The sequence below is a fragment of the Ambystoma mexicanum genome, chromosome 8 (assembly GCF_040938575.1).
Source record: "Ambystoma mexicanum isolate Mex_15411 chromosome 8, UKY_AmexF1_1, whole genome shotgun sequence".
In the NCBI taxonomy this organism is placed as follows: Eukaryota; Metazoa; Chordata; class Amphibia; order Caudata; family Ambystomatidae; genus Ambystoma; species Ambystoma mexicanum.
The window spans coordinates 628922504-628942827 of record NC_090929.1 but is presented as its reverse complement, the minus strand read 5'-3'; the positions used below and the strand labels follow the sequence as shown (position 1 = coordinate 628942827).

Here is a 20324-nt window from a genome sequence, read left to right as displayed (position 1 = left end):
AACCTAACGTGTTACTTGGCAAAGCAGTGGAGGATGCTTTGAAGTCAGCCAAGGACGAGTATGAAACACTCAAGTCCCTTGGTCAACTCACTAATAAACCAACCGGACAAAGGGGAGGAACATTTTTCGCCCTTTTCGCTGCCAAAATCAAAGAGGCTCCAGTTACAGCCAGAATACATCTTGGAATTACAACCAAGGACAAGCGTCCCAAGCTTATCCTAGAGGCCAGCGCAGAGGTCGCGGCCGGGGGAGATCCTTCACTGGCAGAGGTGGAGGAATGCCTCCCAAACAATGACGCCCCGCTACAGGTCCCCTCCCATGCCTCCCCAGTCGGGGGACAGATTTCAAACTTCACCCACGCATGGGAGTGCATAACCAAGGACAAGTGGTTGTTATCAACAGTAGCGGGAGGTTATTGTGTGGAGCTCCTACAGTCACCATCAAACCTCACCCCGCGTCAAAGAAAACGTCGAGAGGAACACTCATCTTGATGGAGGAAGTCAACGCGCTACTCCTCAAAGACGGCATCGATATTGTGCCGTCCAACGAGGTAAACAAGGGTATCTATTCAACATACTTCCTTGTACCAAAGAAAGATCTGACGATGCGTCCAGTATTAGACTTGCGCCCTGTGAACAAATATATAAAGCCACAGAAGTTCTGCATGACTACGCTACAAGAAGTAATCCCTCTGCTAAAGCGGGGGTGATTACATGGCAACATTGGATATGAAAGATGCTTATTTTCACATTTCAATGCTCCCAGCGCACAGAAGACTCTTGCAGTTTAAAGTAGCGAACCAGCACTACCAATTCAAGGGACTACCCTTCCGAATAGCCTCAGCTCCAAGGGTATTCACCAAAGTACTGGCAGTGGTGGCAGCGTACCTGCGAGGGCGAGGCAATCCCAGTGTACCCCTACCTGGACGACTGGCTGATCACAGGAGAAACTCCCCATCTTTTCAAACTAAACACACAAAGAACCATACATCTTCTCCATCAATTGGACTTCTCGATAACCGAGAAAAAGTCAAATCTTGTACCAAGCATATCGAAACAGTTCCTAGGAGCTCTGTTAGATACCCAATCAGGCCTAGCCTTTCCATCCATGGAAAAAGTGCAAAACATGCTTCAGCAAATATGCCAATATCCAGCCGGTCTCCAGATAAGCGTACGCAAAGCAATGCAATTACTAGGCATGATGGCATCGTGCATTTATCTAGTCTGACACGCACCTCTGCGCATGTGACCAATGCAGGAGAGGTTGGCGAAACAATGGTCCTCAAGCAAGTGGTCAGTGGGACGATCTAGTGGTCATTTTGCCAACACTGGTACTAAATCTTTGCTGATAGTCGAAAGAAAATCTGTTAAAGGGAAAACCCTTCCACGGTCTGGAGGCGCAAGCGGTTGTCACAACAGGCGCATCACTTTCCGTGCGGGGGGGGGCTCATTACCTTCAACTCACAGCCTGTGGACCCAGGCCACTGCACAGAACCATATCAACCTACTGGAACTATTAGCAGTACTCAAAGCACTTAAGGCGTTCGAGATGCAACTGACAAACCAGTCGGTTGTAATTCTAACAGACAGCACAACTGCAATGTTCTATATCAACAAACAGTGGGGCACACACTCTCCAAATCTATCCAAGTTGGCACAAAGAATATGGAGGTGGATACTCTAATGGGGGATATCCCTATCCTCCCAACACGTTCTAGGGGTACTCAACACTGTAGCGGACTCTCTGAGCAGAGATCCCTTACCAGAGGTGCACAAGTGGCAACTACACTCAAGCGTTGTAGACCACATCTTCTCTCAATGTGGTTATCCCACACTAGACTTGTTTGCTACAAAAGAAAACAAGCAATGCCCAGACTTCGCAACCAGGTTCCCCCAGCCAGACTCCAAGGGGAAAGCCCTATGGATGAACTGGTCAGGGAAATTTGCTTATGCTCCCTCCCTCCCCCCAAACACAGTTAATGAGCAGGGTGGTGAACAAGATACACAGAGAACAGATGACGCTCGTCCTAGTTGCTCCTGTGTGGGCAAGACAACCATGGTATCCGCATCTGCGCAAACTGGCAATGTGCGATCCCATCAAGCTCCCGTACCTAACCAACCTGTTAACCCAACACGGAACAACGGTACACCCTCAGCCACACTCAATTAACTTGGCAGCATGGCTCCTGAAGTCATAGAGTTCAGACACCTTAATCTACCACAGCAGTGTATGGATATCCTCAAGGAGGCCAGGAAACCTAACCCGGTTTGCAAGATATTTGCACCCAACGAACTGCTGCATGTCAGCGTAAGGCGACCGGTGGGGAGAGAGCACAGAAGGTCCCAGTATGCAGCAGCACACCAAATTTTGCCTTCCCCCAACGTCTGCTCCGTGGTATCCACACACCCCCATTCTCTGTGCAGTTTACTTCCGAGTGCAAGGCACATCAAGCGATAAGGGAATTGGAACAGCAACCTAACGGATGATTGATTTTCAACAATTGATAAGTGTTGTCATGTCGGTCCACCGAACCTGTTTGGAGACCGGGTACTTTTTGCTAGTACATAATTAAAAATATAAATTTGCCTCTTCTAGCAAAGAAAAGGATGAAGAGGCTCTAATACAAGCTTTTACATTTCAAGCAATCGGAGGAACCATACAACGGTGATGTCAGTATTGGACCTATAATACTCGGTGGATAAAGACGGGACCATAGAACCATGGTCACTCCACTTTATGTTCACATATACTTTGTATTAGTAAAACCATATTCCATATAGTAGGGCAGGGCTCTGTAATCTTTGGCTCTCTAGATGTTGTGGACTAGAGCTCCCTTCAGCCCTAGCCAGCATAGTTAATGGTGAGGAATCATGGAAGTTGTAGTCCAGGACATCTGGAGAGCAACTAGTTGCAGACCCCTGTAGTAGAGGATTCCCGCTTCACTATGTGCTTATAATATATGGGGATTATCATAAGAGTAGTGCTGGCACAGTATGTGCTGGCTTCTCTCCTTGGTTGTTCCTGCCTATTAAAATCTCTGATACTCTTGCACAAAAAGTATAAAATTTGAAAATATGCAGGTTAAGAGCAGTTGGTGATCGGCCTTTAAGGTTTACTCACCCAAGAAAGTTTATTCCTATTATTGGCTAGTAACCAATAAGTTACTATGTGTGCAGGTACTTACAGAAACAAGAGACGACCCTGAGAAGACTAGAGACATGTTAAATTACTTTCCTATCAGTCGACACCTATTGGTCAAGATCAGCTTGCAGTAAAGGAACAAAAAACGGGCAGCATATGTGATTTCTGCAGGTCTGGAATTGTTACTATTAGTGTTAATTATGTCCTGTTAACATTTTTTTCTTAGTTACGTTTTTACTGTGATGAAATTGCATATAAGATGGTGTGACATTGTAGATTACATTGTCTACATGTCTATTTTGGGATTTTTTTTGATGTAACACAATTAACCTTTATGAAAAAGTTAGCTTTGCCAATAACACTTTTTCTACATTAAATGCACGTTTTTAAATTAAATCTGTAATTGCTCAATTGAATTCTAATTTATTAATGTAAAGAATGTGCTCACTTTTTCAGATACTCCTTGTGAGGTTTCAGTTTTTTGTTAATGGCGCGTTTGTTTAGATCTCCTATGTTTTATTGGTGTATACCTGTATTTTGTTGAAAGTGTCCTACATTGTGACCGCCCTGCCCTCGCCCCCAGTCCTGCGGGTCACCTTTCAAAGTGACTTGGTTGCGTAATCAAATTCATATCGCCAAAGATTCCATTGCTTTTTTTCCTTCCTTTGATGCCGGGAGAATACTTTGATTCTTGTGGTGGAATGGACATCGTCCTCCTGGTCAACAAACTAAGTTGCCCTAGGTTACAGAGAATCTGGATTTTTTAATTAAATCTGTTCACTAGTGTCTCTCCAGCCTTGAAGAGCTTACACTTGCCTACCAACGAAGGAACACATTAAATTCAAGATGCTGTTTATTTTACATGAGTCATACTTGTGGCATGCGTGCCCTGTATACAAACTCATAACATATATTCCTTGAACAGATGGATACCTCGAGAACGGCCATTACCAATTTGCCAACTGACCATAAACATAAGGTCAGCCTAGCAAATCATTTTAACTGTTAAAACGTAAATAAAAGTATATTTGGGGATACTTGTCTTCCTTTCGTAGTCACTACACTCTGATGCTCTCTTAAGCTCCAGCATGATGAGCTGGTGTACTGAGAAGGGCTTTTGAGTCTCAATTGTTCATGTTGTTAGACTTGCTCATCTAACCTGTTGTCTTGTGCCATTGCCACTCTGCTCTCTCCTTTTTTTGTGCTTGGAATTCAGCCCGCTGGTGGTTTTTAGAACTTTGCCAAAATAATGCAGCAAAAACTAGATGTTACATATGCCGGTATAGGTTTTAATAAACATGTTTGTTTACCCCAGGTTTGAACTTTAAACCCAAAGACATTATTTTTATTTTCTAAAGTTCTCCATTCATTTTGCAGGTTGCAGCACAGGTAGCAAGACAACCGGGAACCCCGGTCCCTTCGCCTTACTCTGCACATGAAATAAGTAAAGCGCACACAACACTTTCTGGAACTCCTCCAGGGCATGCATCGTCCCCTGGACTTCCACAGGTGAGCTTGTAAATAACAATTCATCATACTTTTCATTCAGATGGACGGTTCCCAATTACACATTTGTTTCTAATGGATACAGTCTTCCAAAACATTCTCTTCGAAAGGATTGTGCCCTCCCACGCATTCCTTGTCTTTAGATATCTTCCCTTCCAGCTTTAGCTGTTTCGGAAAAAGCTTTTGCCAGAGGGTGCTGTGCATCATTGCGGTTGTCTCAATGTGGGCCTCCGTCTCGAGGTGGACATCATCACGGGTATATTTAACATGTGTAGCTCCCATTAGCTTCAATTCTATTTTTCCGCAATAACAAACGCTTTGAGAATTACAGCCTGCTTCGGTTTCCTCATAAACTGCGCCATATAGAGAAATGGCCTCATCGGCTTCATCAACCCCGAAGACCGGATTTAAGAAGTGCTGTGACTGCAACGCCAAGATATCTATCACATATCCCCCATATGGTGTGTCTGTGGTGCTTTGGTGTCGAGCACAGGATGGCAGACTGTGGGTCTTGCCAGTCCATGACAGGTAAGGCGTTGGAGTGCAAGGTGAAGTTAGCAGCGAGTTGGTCCCCTATGAAATCCCCCTCGAGGACATGCTCAAAAAGGTGACTCTCTTTGGAGGAAAAGGTCCAAGAAACTCTCCTGTTCCATGAGCGCTTCACACCACTCCTCATCTTCATCGAGAAAAATGAAGAAAAGGCGTTGTAGGTCCCCTCCCACTTCCTCTGATTCCTCCCCCGAGAGGAAAATAGACTGCCCAAGTAAGTCGCCGACTCCAGCCGAATGGGAGGTATTCAGGCAAAAAATGCTCAATCTTTGGGAAGGCGTCCTGCACCCCCTTGAAGGAGAAGTCTAAAAGCCATGCTCCTGTAACTCCTTCAAAGGCCGACAAGGAAAAGCCTAAGGCCAAATCCTGCTCGCCATAGAGCCCGGGAGATAAGCCATCAAGGTCTCGGCTCGACGACAGGACCAGCCCTCGTCCGTCGAAGACTCCATTGAGTCAGGGGTCAAGCCCTTTGAGGGCTCCATCGACATGGATATCATCAAAATCTGTGACGCCAAAATCATTTAAGCCATCGACACAATCAGTGCTGAAATTGATACTATCAGCGCCAAAATCATCGACACCATCAGCATTGAAGCCGTTGGCATCTAAACCTTCGATTCCATCGAAGGAAGCATAGAAATCCTGCAAGCCACTCCCAAGGAAGGATTTTTTAAAGTCCTTGTCGTCCATATATGAGGAACATGAGCCATCTGACCAGGATACTCCTCCCATTGAATTAGAATTTGGAACACCTAATGTTCCTGAGGCTCTAATTTCAGAGGAGTCCAGTATTAAGGACCTTTGAGAACTTAGTCAGCAAGTGGCATAGATACATCACTAGAGCTGGAATTTGGCAAGCCAGACCCGGCAGAGCCTGCAGATGCTTCTTATAGACAATTGATGTCTGGGGTGAATGATTTATTGGGATGGGACAGGCCAGCTCCTCCATTTGAACAGGACGACCTTACCGATATTCTGGATAAGGGACCTCAAAAGGACCCTGTATTACCATTTCACATTGCCCTACAAAAGAGGGTTAAAGCCAATTGCATGTCACCGGATACAAGTCCGGCTGTCAACATGAACCTCACCAAAAAATATAAGCCCTCGAGTAGTGACCCAGACTACTTATCTAGGCGCCCAACACCAGAACGCCTAGACGTTCAAGCAGCTACTTCCATATCCAAACAATTTGGAAGCATGGCGCTAAAATCAGCCAATGCCACTTACGCACTTTTCTCGTTCAACTTGTGTGACTGCATCCCCATGGCGGCTGAACACATTCCCAAAGGGGAAGAGAGAGACTTCCTGAACATCGTGAGAGACTGAAAGGAGGGGATGTACGAGTCTCTTCAGTCTGACTTGGCCTCTGCAGACAGCATCAACAGAGCTATGGTGGCGAGCACAGTGATACACAGGTTTGCGTTGTTGAAGTCTGGATTTGCACTGGATGTGCAATCCAGATTGCTCAACATGCCCTTTGACGGCATTCAGCTGTTTGGCAGCAAGGCTTACGAGAGCCTGGAGAAGCTGCAGACCTTGTGGTGGCAGCCAAATCACTTGGTGCCGCTATTAGACCGCCACAACCATCCCACCCCAGTGGACCTGCTTGGAGGGGTAGGTCCTTTCGTTACTACTCACCTTTCGATGGTGCGAGAGGAAAGGCTGGTCAAAGTGGCCAAAGAAAGTTCCCTCTTGGTGGACAGGGTGAGGTCCCGAGTCCACCCAAGCAACGGCTACTTTACCCTCAGCCACTGCTTCAGCTGCCTCAAAACCCTTTTGAGGCCTTAACCCACAAGACAATGGTAAGAGGCAGACTCTCTCAACATCTGCAAGAATGGCAGGGCATTATTTCAGATGCGTGGGCATTGGAGACAGTAGCCCATGGTTACTGCATCCCCTTTTTAACAAGGCCTCGGGATCATCCACCGGCGAGCCACTCATTCAAAGTTCCGGATCCATTCCTTTTGCAGGAAATTTGGAGCCTGCTATAGAAGGGTGCTATAGAACCAGTACCTTTGATGGAGAGGAACAAATGGTGGTACTCTTCATTTTTCCTAATCCCCAAGAAGGTTGGAGGATTGAGACCAATCTTGGACTTGAGATCCTTGAACAAGTTCCTCAGGAAGGACAAGTTCAAGATGTTTACTATTTCTCAGGCCCTCCAGCTGCCTGATTGGATGGGGATTGGACCTTCAGGATGCTTACTTTCATGTGCCTATCCATCACAAGGACAAAGTACCTGAGGTTTTCCGTTGGCAGTTCTCATTATCAGTTTCGAGTTCTGCTATTCGGGCTAACCGCTGCCCTGGAGGTTTTCTTTTTATTTATTTTTTTAAACCTTTATTTTTCATCGGCAGAGGCATAAAGCATATACATACATCAGAGCAGACAAAGCATTAGGTACATACATGAGTGAATACAGGGGTATACAATAACAATGGAGCGACGTCATGGGGGGGGGGTGAAACAACGCGGGGCAATAAGTTCCCAGGTTCGTCAAGGAGGAGGCTTAGGGGCATCGTCTACTGTGGAGGTGTCATCTAAGCCATTCAAGTAGCTATTGAAGGCGGACCATATGTTTCGGGGGCGGGAGCGGGCTGGGATCATTTCAATAAGCTCTTCTTCACAGTTTCTGGACCATGTGAGCAGATTTAACCATTTCTGGAATGAAGGGGGGGTGGGACAATTCCAGTTTTTCAAAACACATTTTTAGCCACTATATAACCAATATTCAGTAACTTAGCCATGCTCTTAGCTCCGTCAGTCTGCCATATCCCAAACAGAATACCCCACGGGTCAGTGTCAACCACAGAGTCAGTAATTTCAGATAATGTTTCCAAAACCCTGCCCCAGAATGCAGTCAGGCCTGGACAATTCCAGAACATATGTAGATGGTCAGCTCCCTCCGCGCCGCAGCAGGGGCAAGGTTGTGGGTCAGCGCGCGCAAAGCTGGAGATCCTGCGCGGGGTGTAGTACAGCCTATTTAATAACTTTTACTGTATAATTCGATAGCAGAAGTTTAAGGAGACCCTATTGGTATGAGAGCACATCTTCTCCCATAGGTTGTCGGTGAGCGCCAACTCCAGCTCAGACGCCCATTTGTCTCGGGCCCGGGAGGATCAGAGGGGGCCAGTGGTCAGTAAGAGCTTGTACAGTAAAGATATCACCCAACGAGCACCTCCCGAATTGGCGATGTAGCCAATCCCAGAGGAGTCCGGGGATTCATCGGGAAAGTCAGGCCATGCATCTCTGAAGGCAGCGCAGAGTCTATAGAACTGCAAGGTTTCCAGTGCGGACCCCGAGTGGCCCGGTTTCCACGTTTGTGGCGTTATGAACTGCCCTCCAGGGTATAAGTCTGTTAGGGTGTGATATCCCAGGTCTTCCCAGTGTCGTACGAGTGCTGTGTCGAATGTGGGTTCCAGCCCGGGGAATCTCCAGGCGGGAAGCCATTTGTAGTATGTGTTGTTCGGTGCAGGTCACGAATATCCGGCCCCAGGCCTGCACCGTTGAATGGACCGGGTCGATTGGTGAATCAGGTTCGTAGTGTTGGTGTAGAATTGAGGACATTTTGTTGGTGCCCATTGCTGCCAATGTTTCCAGCTTGACATGGGGACGAGGTGGGGGCCCTGGGTACCAATAGGAGGCAAACTGCGCCTGTTCTGTTCTGTTCTGCGATCCAGTACCGCAGCATGTCGGGGGCGGTGAATCCCCCTCTGTCATAGGGGAGTGTCATGTCTGACCATTTTCCCAGGCCAGATAGGGACATTGCTAAATATGTACAGTAATTTGGGGAGCAAAATAATTTTCACCAACGAGTCTCCCGGCCAGTGAAAGTGGAAGGGTGCGCCAGCGCGCCATCTTGGCTTCGGCTTGCTCTGCCGCAGCTAGGTAGTTGTCTGCCAGCAATGTGTCTTTGGTCAGGGAAACCTGGACTCCCAGATATTTGATCCCATCCAGGGACCAGCAGAGCGGGTACTCAGTGGCAGGTTGTAGCATGGAGCTGGCGAGGGAGAAGATTTCTGATTTAGTATAGTTTATAGTGAACCCAGAATGTGTACCTATATGGGTAATATCGCGCAAGATTGGGTCAAAGTGAACAGCCGGGTCTCTTATAAACAACAGTACGTCGTCAGCATAGAGCAAAATCATTTCAGGGGAGTCTTTCAGCCGTATGCCTTTGCGTGAATGTTGCTCCCTTACGTAGTCCACCATTGGCTCTATTGCCAGGGCGAACAGGATTGGGGAGAACGGGCAGCCCTGCCGGGTACCTCTAAAAAGGGGGATCAGGCCTGACATCTGGGAGTTTACACAGACCCTGGCCACCGGGGAGGTGTAGAGTAACTTAATGTATGCTAACATGTTAGGCCCTATGCCCATGGTTTCCAACACCAGCCACATGTATTTCCAGGACACCATGTCAAATGCCTTCTGGGCATCTAGTGTAACTGCGACTGCACTCACCGCCTGGTCAATACGGGACATGACATTGAACAACCTCCTAATTCTATGGGATGTGGACCTCCCAGGCACAAAGCCTGATTGGTCATCATGGACCATATATGACATGACCGGGAGGAAGCGATTGGCAATCACTTTAGCAAAAATGTTGGTGTCTAAGTTCATTAACGAGAGGGGCCTGTACGATCCGCACTCATCGTTGGGCTTACCGGGTTTAAGTAAAACCGTTATAACGGCCTCACGTAGTGTTGGGGAGGGAGCCTAGCCGGAGTGACTCATTCCATACTTCAAGTAGTTTGGGGACTAGTATGGCCACGTGCTCTTGGTACAATTCTGCAGTCAGCCCGTCGGGGCCCAGTGCCTTACCCTTAGGGCACTTAGACATGGCTTCAACTATTTCATCTAGTTGGAAGGGGGAGTCCAGCTGGACCCTGGTTGCGGGGGAGATGCAAGTTGTGGGAATCTGCTCGAGGAAGTCTCGCATAAAGGATTCGCTGTGTTCCTGGGCTGAGAGTATAGCTCTGTATAGAAGTCCCTAAAGACTTCCAGGATCTGTTGGTCGGACCAGCGAGCTGTCCCCTGGTTGTCCTTAACATAAGTGATCTGAGTTTGGCCCCACTCGCGCCTGGCCAGGGCGGCCAATGTTTTCCCGGGTCTATCACCCTCCCCATATTTCCGCGCAGCCTGTGGGCGGCTAAAGTATTGCACCTCCCTAGTGGCCTGCTTGTTAAAGAATTGGTGTTCTTTACTGATTTGGGGTAGAGTGGCAGGGTCAACTGACGGATGAGCCCTCTCCAGCTTGCGCAATTTGGCTTCGGAGCGGCCAAGGGCTGCTCTTATAGTCTTAAGGACTCCTGCCTCCCTGGATATAGACATTCCCCTGATAAAGGCTTTGAAAGCGTCCCAACAGACTCCCAAGGAGGTGGACTGGGGTGTGTTGAGCTCAAAGTAGGTTTGTATATCGGCAAGAATGTCCGCCTTGAACTCTGTCCTGTAGTGCAGAAGACTTGAACCTCCAAGTATTGACGGTGGGAGGAGGCACTCCCAGTTCCAGGGACATCAAGATTGGTGAATGGTCCGACAGGGTGCAAGCCAGAATTTGTTTTTCCACCACCTTCCTCAGTATTGCGCTTGACAGAAGGAACATTTCAATTATGGACGAGCTATCGTGCACCGAGGAGTAGTGGGTGTACTCACGTGTTTGTGGATGTAATACTCGCCATGCATCCTGGATGTCGAGTGTTGTACTGTGTACTAGGAGTCTTTGGGCCGCGCCGGATAGTGGTCTGGGGGCTGTGCCTGTTCTGTCCAGTTTAACGTCTAAAATGAAATTCATATCACCCCCCAGATAATATGCACCCCCACATATCCCAGTAATATAGACACCACCCGGTCTACAAAGTCAGGGGAGTCCACATTAGGGCCATAGGTGTTCAGTAACAAATATTCACTGTTAACTATAGTGCAGTGTAATATCACATACCTTCCCTCTGGGTCTATATAGCTCTTGTGGAGTAAGTACTTGAGTGATTTATGAATCATCGTCATTCCACCTCCTACTCGACCCGAGCCAGAGGGGTACTATCTGTGGGGACCCCATGCCGGTGCCATGCATTTGGTCAGGGCGCCCATGGAATGAGTTTCCTGTAATAATAGCATTTTGCATCCATGTCTGTTGGTGTAGGTCATGATTTTGCGCGACTTGGTGTAATTACTTAAACCCCGGATGTTCTAGGACATCACTGTAGTAGGCATTCTAGTATTCTAAGGAACATCCCACCACTGTCGCCGTGGTTTACAAATAGGGCGGAGCAAGCCCCTAAGTGGGCGCCCCGATGTCGTGTGGTCTGCCTCTGCCTTTTGCAATACCGGTTTCCAAAATTACAACATTACCACCTCCCACCCTCACTGCCCTCCCCCAACTTGCAGTGTATATACCACCACCAGCCAATTATAGGTGTCAGCAATTAAATCGACACTCCCTGAACAGAAGAGGTCAAAGGGCACTATTCAACGGGGATATGCCCCTACTATGGTCCAACCGGGGCCAACCGGCAGTAACACCCAACCAAACATAAACAGTGCAATTGTAGTGAGGTGTGCTGTTGCCGTGTGGACAGCCATTTGACCATTATGTAGGACAGCGGGGGCTGTCAAAGACAGGTTCTGCGGTAAACAGATCTTATGTCAGGTCCCAAAGTCGGTAGCCCATTGAAAACAGGATGGGAATGAAAAGGCAACAAGGGCTCATGGTCAGTTCCACGCCCCAAGAAGAGAATGGAGATCAATGTCCAAAGTACCAAGGGTAAGCCTGAAGCCGGATGCCTGTAGAAGGGGCTGAGTTTGCGGTACATTATTGCCATTGACACATTCAGGTTGAAGAATTACTGGACGGTTAGGCCGCATTAGGGTATGATACGCTAGATCAATCTTCATCGGCGCGGCCACCAGTTGGATCATGAAGAGGGATATGCGCTTCAATAAATTTTACCACCTCGTCAGGCACAGTAAAAAAGTACAATTTGCCATTGTGTGTGATTTTGAGTCGTGAAGGGAACAGGATGGCGTACGGGACATTTTGTTCCCGAAGCAATTTCTTGACCCCGAGGAATTGACGCCTCTCCTGTTGTACCGCTATTGAAAAATCCGGGAAAATCCTGATGGTATTGGCCTCAAGGTGTAGGTCTCCCTTCTCACGCGCCAGGCGGAGGATGAGGTCTCTGTCGCTGTAATTTAGGATCCTGGTGATGGGCCTTGGGATGTCGCCTGGTTTGGGGCGTGGTGACAAAGCTCGATGGGCGCGTTCGACTGTAAAGTAGGGCGAGAGGGCCGGGTTGCCGAGGAGATCTCTGAGCAAGGTTTCAACAGCGTCTTCCATGCGCCCTTTCAGGGCATTTTCCGGAACCCCAATAATTCTCAGGTTGTTTCTACGAGAGCGCGATTCCAAGTCGTCACACTTTGCTTTCACACTTTTCATGTCGCGTGACAAGGTGGCAACTGTGTTCTGCAAGACTTGAATGTCATCTTCGTTCGTTGATATTCTACTTTCAGCATCAGTTATCCTGGTAGCCGCTTGGTCCACTCGTGTTTTTAAGGAGGCCACGTTGGCATTGATGTCGTCTAGCTTCTCATGGAAGGAGGCGACATTTTTGGCCATAGTTTCCATAAGTGTAGTCAAATCGGGGGCCATTGCGCAGGGACGAGGGTCAGGCTCTGGTTCCTCCTGCAGGGATGATGTGTGGCCAGGTTCCGGTCTCGGGACGTTCTTAGTGAATTTGTCCATGGCTCCCCCCTTCGAGGTCCCTCTGGATCTGTTGGACATTGCTGGTGCAGTCTCAGGTGAGGTAGGGGCCCACAGTTGCAGCAATTAGAGGAAGGCGGATGGTCAAGTGATCAAGGCGATGGCTGATGACGGGCACTGCGCTTGTGGCGATGGTATGGGCAGATTAGCACAGCAATGAAGGCAAGGTGACAGCAGCCAGATAGAGATTACGGGACCATTCAGGGGCCAGCATAGGGAGGCTGCCAGCCCACAAAAGCGAGTAGCCCCCTGACAAAGTGTATCAGTTGCTGCGCAAGGGTTCACTCAGGGGGCTCTGTGTAGATTCAGTTGGTCAGGAGCCTCCAATGGAATGGGGGGCGGGGAAATGTAGGCCAGGCACACCATCAGTCCAAGGGCTGTGCCGTGCCGAGGCGAGCGCTCCGGCGCTGGCGGCCAGGAAAGGAGTCGGGGCGTGCTCCAGCCGGGGGGGGGCGCTGCAGCTGATGACGTCCCACCTCAGGCAGTCAGCCGCGGGCCATGCAGCAGGAGCCCCCAGGACGGGGGCAGGACACACGGGCACCGACCTCTGCGGTCGCTGCCCGCTATGGATGAGGAGGCAGGGAGGAGGAAGCAGGAGCCGGGTGCGCGCAGAGGCCCCGCCAGACCGACAGTCAGCTGGCTCAGGAGTCCGGTTCACTGGCCTTCCGGGACCGATTCGGGCCAGGATTGAAGGGGCGCAGTCAGTAGGGATAGGAGAGCGGCTCCACGAAACTTTAGGCTGCAAGGTTGAGAAATACCGCAGGTGAGGGCGGATTTCGGCCGGAGCCACACAGAGCTCTAAAACTAAGCCACTATCTTGGGCTGCTCAACCGCGCCACCTCCTGCCCTGGAGGTTTTCACTACTTTGATGGCGGTGGTGGCAGCGAGTCTCAGGAGAGGGGGCGGGTCCACATCTACCCCTACCTGGACGATTGGCTGATCAGGGCCTGTCAATTTCAAAAAGTCCCACATGATGCCATCTCAAAGACTCAAGTTCATCGGAGCAGTTCTAGATGCATCCTTGGGGGAACAGAGGGTGGGGAGCCTCGCCACCCATGGTGAGGGCTTATCACATTCTGCATATGGTTACCAAATTCCAGAGTGCCCAGCGTCTTCTGGCCTTCAATTTTCTGAAGTTGCTCGGCCTTATCGCATCCTATATTTTCCTAGTGCTAGGGGCTCACCTGAGAATAAGATCCCTCCAATGGGCCCTCAGAACCCAGTGGTCTCAGTTCTCGGGTAAGATGTCAGTTCTGCTTCCGTTTTCAGGTAGGGTCGCACAGGATCTCCTGTGGCGGGCCTGGGAGGACAACATTCTGAAGTGAGCACCATTTTGGCAACAATGGCTGGAGAGAAGTTAGACGCCTCACTTACGGGGTGGGGAGCCAACGATCTGACAGTGACTGTTGGTCGCCATCAGATTCCAGACTACACATCTACCTTTTGGAGCTGAGGACAATCGGACTAGCACTGAAGGCCCACCTGCCTTCTGTACGGGGAAAAAATGTCCTGATGAGGACGGAAAACAGTGGCCATGTACTCCCTCAACAAGAGAGGTGGTGTAGGGTCATTACCATTGTGCCGCGGCGCAATACAGCTCTGGTTCTGGGCAATTGAAGGAATCTCCCTAGCAGCAGTTCACTGGGCCGGAGAGGAGAACACGAAAGACGTCTGAACAGGCAGAGCACAGTCTTGCACGAGTGGGAGCTAGCTCAGGATGTCCTTCAAGAGATCTTCACATTTTGGCGAACCCCTCAGGTAGACCTGTTCGTGGCCAGTGTCAACTGGATGTGCAAACTGTTCTGCGCCAGGGAATTTTCCCCTAAGAGGAGCTCTAGGTGACGCGTTCGTAGTGAACTGGGAGTTTCCACTCCTGTATGAGTTTCCTCCAGTACCAGTCACTCCTCATGTCATCAGGAGGTTGAGAAAGTTTGAGAAATCCATGATCCCTCATTGCTCTGGATTGGGCCACGAGGACGTTGTACTCTGACCTTCTGGACATGTCCATCTGCCCTCCAATGCATCTTCCACAAAGAGAGGACCTTCGCGCCAGAGGTCCAGACACTCAACCTTCACGCATAGTTTCTGAAAGGTGGAGATATAGGGATTGAAACCTCCCGGATGACGTAATTGAGATTTTGCATTCAGCAAGAAGGCTAGCAACACAGTCCTTGTATCACTGCCGTTGGAACACATTCTGCATCTGGTGCAGGGAAAAGAATGTGGACCCTTTTCAGTTCAATACACCTATGATGTTGTCTGTCTTACTACACCTGGCAAATCTGATTGCAACCCTCAAAAGTTACTTGGCAGCGCTTTCAATCTTCAAGCGCACGTCGAAAGAAGTTTCATATTTCAAAATGCCATTGAGAACATTTCTAAAGGGGCTCCCAAATGTGTTCCCTCCCACACCTTTTCAGTTCCAGTTTGGGATTTGAATCTTGTACTGACATTTCTTATGTGCGCTCCATTTGAGCCGCTCCACTAATGTCCATTGAGACTGCTGACTTTTAAAACCGTCTTATTAGCCGCTTTAACATCAGCCCGTAGGGTGACCGAGTTACAGGCCTTAGCCAGTAAATCACCATTCACAACCGTTTAGAAGGACAAAGCTGTTGTAAGGGTTAAGCCTATATTTCTTCAGAAGATTGCGTCGGATTTTCACATCTCTCAGATTGTTTTACCAACATTTTATCCGTCTCCACATCCTGGCAAGGAGGAAAGGCTACACAGGCTAGATCCAAAAAGGGCACTTAGTTTTTACATTTCATTTATGGCTAAAATACAGCAAGATAACGAACTCTTTGTGGGGTACACCAGACAGAAATTGGGACTGGCGGTCACAAAACAAACATCCAGATGCATAATACTAGGCATTACAGAATGCTACAGGTTTGCAGGAAAGGATCCCCCAGAAGGCCTGAGGGCTCACTCCACAAGGGGCATGGCTGTGTTTTCTGCTTTGCAAAGAGGGATGCCAATAAATGACATTTGTGCGGCAGCCACCTGGTCTACTATTCATAAATTCACAAAACACTACACCTGGATTTGTCTTGAGGCCAGGAAAGAGGGTTTGGAAAGGTGGTTTTGCATTCTGTCTGACAAAATTTGGGAAGAAATTCAAAAATACTTTCTCGCTCCACCAAACCTGAAACTGCTTTGAGAGTCTATCTAAAGATGAGGAATAAGTGGAAGGACACAATCCGTAGATGTTCCTCCCGCATATTCCTCATCGCCCCTCCCAACCTACCATGCAGTAGAATGACCTTTCATTACACCTTAAGTTCCTTCATTGTCTGATACTGTCTTGGACACACTAATGGCGGTAATCCTGCGAGAAGGCGGCGAAAAAACAGAACTGAAGCTAACGGGCACTGTGCGTGTTATATATACCCGTGATGACTTCGACCTCGAGGGACATTGAGTCGACCGCATCGTCACACAGCACCCTCTGACAAATTTATTTTTCCGAAGCAGCTAAAGCTGGAAGGAAAGATATCTAATGATGAGGAATACATGGGGGGGAACATCCAGTCGAAAGAACGTTGCCAGGGTTAAGTAACTTGTTCATCTCTAGAAATAGGCCCAGCCAGATTAGATCTGTTCATTTTATAATAGACAATAGGATATTTCTGAGTACCTTCACGATGGCTCAGTGACATTGGTGCTGCTAGCATCTGAGGAGCACATAAATGGAGATTCTCATGCTTTATACCCCAAAGGAAATGTTTTTCAAATCAAGATGACATTCCTGAATCCAACAGCATGATATCAGATTTTATAACCGAAATCCTGCTTAAAAACTATTTTTCCGGTAAGCAATGCTATACTTCTTCCTCTAATGACTCTTATCCATGCACTTTCTCTTGACGTTAACTATATTGTTTTTGAAGACCTTTGTTTTTAAATATTGCAACGAATGCAAACTGCATCTGTCCGGTATGAATCTACTTATTTTAAATGTCCGACCGTGACATCCAGTACAGTTATTCATGGAGCTGAAGAAGCTCTTCTGGACTAGGGTTTAAGTCCCACTGTGTAGATAACTCTTGAGTTCAGCTCATTCGCTATCCCAGAATAGGCTGTTTAAACAGTCGCTCTGGGGTTCTGCTCATCTGAGAATTTCTTTTCAAGAGTTGCCTGATACCTTGGTGAAAACTTGTAATTGCTGCCCCATATTCTGAGTCCCTATCTGTATTTTTTTCCACCTTACATACTGCGTTTGGCAGGTTTGCACTAAGGGCTGCTAATTCTAACTGGACCTGGGCCTAGAAATCCCACACATTGTAGGTTATACACAAAGAAGTGGTCAAATGCATCTAAGTAGAAAAGCAGTCACTGCTTATAAAAATGATTGTGGACGGCCAAGACTGTACTTGCCAATGCCTCAAAATCAGTGTAACACTATGAGCTCCAACAGATGATCGATGATTACAGATGTAGTACTTATAAATCATTGTGCATGTCCAACTTTTTGGGGGACTTCTGAAATAAGCTTATCAGCAGATCCCTCGTTGGGTACTAGATCTCAGTATCATTAGAAGGAGTTCTAAAAATCAAAATATGGTGTATTGATAGTGAGCCTAAAGTAAGAAAGCTTTTTCACACATCAGGCGGCTTGTAGCCAGAAACAATGGCTAATGTTAAGGACAGTTGCTAAAAGATATTCATTGATTATAATGGTCATCAGACATGTAACACATGTTTTAGACAGAGAGAGGTTGCATACACTGGCTTCAAGAATATATTTTGGCTTAACTAAAGTCCAGAAAGTTGTGTCTTCCTGTTCTAGCAGAGAGCAAAACCACAAGTTGTGTCTTCCTATTTAAACTGCCCAAAGTAGGTGCAAACGATGACTTTGCACCATTTGAGTGTTACACCTGATAACAGGTCAAGGAAAGAAAGTAGTAGGCCGACGCGAATAGCACGTTCTGCAAAGACTTAAGAAACAGGGAACATATCTAGCTCTTTGCTAAAGCCAAGTCCCATGAAATGCAATGGGGGCAGTCACTGAACACATAAAAAAATCCACTTTAATGGGTTGTTCATAGGATACCGTGTTTCAACGAGCAAAGTAACACTGTGAGCTGTAGGCCTCACTCTCCCAGGTAGCAGTTAGGACGCACGCACACAGGCAGGCAAACCATGTCCCTTCTTACATATATGGTGCAATCAGAAAGAGCGGGGGGAGGAAAGTCTCCCATCGAGAGGCAGACTCAGAGGCCTACACTTAGCAGCCCGCTGCCTTAAGGTGCGTATGGAGGGTACCCCTTTTCAATTCTGCCCCAAGTGCAATCGCAAATACCCTTGGGTCGACAGGCACGCCACGTGCAATCTCTGCTTGCCGAGGGATCACCCCGAAGCGAACTGCAGAGCGTGTAGTAGGTTTAAACCTAAGACACTTAAGGACCGTTCGACAAAGCGTTGGGCCCACCACGCCAGGCAGGAGGCCATGGCAGTGGAGGGCGCCTTCAGCGATGGCAGCGACGCTGTACTTTCGGACGGTGAGGGCATTATGGCGTCGAAAGACAGCCGGCAAGCGCAGGTCCCCGACCTCGGAAGGTCGTCCGGCAGGGCGGCTATGGGGAAGACCCCCGGCGACGCAAGCGCTACACACCTAACACACACTAAACACACTAAGACCAACCGGACCTCGACGACATCGACTTCCCGGAAAGAGGCACAAAAAGAACGGTCCGACTCGGTGTCCTCTGGGCGCTCTCGATCGAGATCACCTCACAACGCAAGGCAATCATCCACTCTTGCCAAGAGTGCCTCGCTACACACATTAACGGAAGTTCGATCGTCGGGAGACGAAGACGACTTCCACTCCCAGGCCGCGCTCCAAGATACCGAGACCGCGGTTAACACCAGTGAGGCCCCACGCCCGAAGCACACAGATACCTCTCCAGACCCTCGGCGCCAGGCGTCGAAAGTCTCTGGGGCCTCCAAGGGACAGGGAAAACATTTTTCCACGCACGGGGAGGGGGGGAAACAGCGTAAAGCACAGCCTTCCACTCCTGTAAAGCCATCCTCTCACCCTAGGCAGACAAGCAAACACAAGTCTACCCTGGAAAAGTCCCATAAATCAGCACCTACTAAAGTAATACCCTGTTCCAGGGAATGGTCCAGTGAAGACATAGACAGGGTTATGTCTAGAATGTCGTCCTTGGCTGATTTTTATGATAAGAACCCAGAACATTTTCTTTCATATAACCCTCAAGGGGCCACACCCTCAGGCTCCTCCGATCCTATCCCGCTAAGTAAAAAGCCCCGGTTCGAAAGACCTGAACCCTTCGACGTTCAGCCTTACTCCACTCCATATTCTACTCCACTCCCCAGTTACCAGGGACAAGTTTTCCCTGAAGAGGACCAGGAGTTTGAAATTATGGAAGAACAAGCCGGGACAGATTACTATGCAGATGATGAGGACCTGGAGGAGGGAGAAGATGAGCAGGAAATTTACAGAATAGATTCCCCAGTACAAAGCGAAGCCCCAGTTACCGACTCTCCAGTTGATAACCAGCCCCTCCTTAACGAGGTTCTCGCTCGAGCAGCGGAACATTTCCACATCGACACCCACGGTGTACAGGAGGAAAGGGACTTCGCGGAGGAGTTTGTAGGAGAGAGGAGACCGGTCGCTCAGACCATCCCTATCCTCAAATCCATCCAACGAAGAATAGATCCTTCCCTGGTGAATCCTAACCTCACCAGAGCGGTCAACCCCAGAATTGAAAAGATTTTCCGGGCAGCCCAGTCTGACCCTCTGTATATAAGGGGACATCTTAAACCAGATTCCCTAGTGGTTACCAACACTAGAAAAAGGGCTGGCACGCCCTTATCTTCATCAGAAGCTCCTCCCGACAAGGAGAGCAAAAAACTTTACGGGTTTGGCAGGAAGGTAGCCTCAACGTCCGCCTACCAAGCAAGGATTGCGAATTCCACCACCCTGTTGGCTAGTTACAACTGCCATCAATGGGAAGAAGTCGCGGCGCTCATTGCCTCTGCTCCAGAACCGTTACAGGGCCAGCTGGCTCGAATCTCGGCAGAGGGGAGAGCCGTGTCTGGTTGCATTTTAAAAGCAACTTTCGACGCCGCGGACAACGCAGGGAGATTGATAGCAGAAGGTACTGTTATCAAGAGACATGCGTGGTTACGGCAGTCGGGATTCAAGACAGAAACCCAGGCTTCTTTAATAGACAAGCCAGTGGAACCCGACCTATTGTTTGGGAAAGCGGTCGAAGACGCACTTAAAAATGCCAAAGATGAATATGAGACTCTCAAATCCCTTGGCCAGCTTACCAACAAACCCCCTAACCAGAGGGGGAACAGTAATTTTCGTCGCCCACGCGGCCAAAATTCGCAA

The 20324-nt window shown here is 48.5% G+C and overlaps 1 protein-coding gene across 12 annotated transcripts in view; it reads left to right on the top strand.

Annotated features, from left to right (window-relative positions):
- The window catches only part of EIF4G3 (eukaryotic translation initiation factor 4 gamma 3), a 4880525-nt gene that overhangs the window by 741691 nt on the left and 4118510 nt on the right, over positions 1 to 20324 (top strand). For 10 of the 12 annotated variants that reach the window (XM_069610349.1, XM_069610345.1, XM_069610346.1 and 7 more), the window contains exon 3: positions 4519 to 4650. The exons of the other annotated variants lie outside the window; for them this stretch is intronic. In XM_069610349.1, coding sequence (XP_069466450.1) covers positions 4519 to 4650 — 132 coding nt within the window. The remainder of the gene's footprint in view (positions 1 to 4518; positions 4651 to 20324) is intronic. 12 annotated transcript variants of the gene reach the window in all.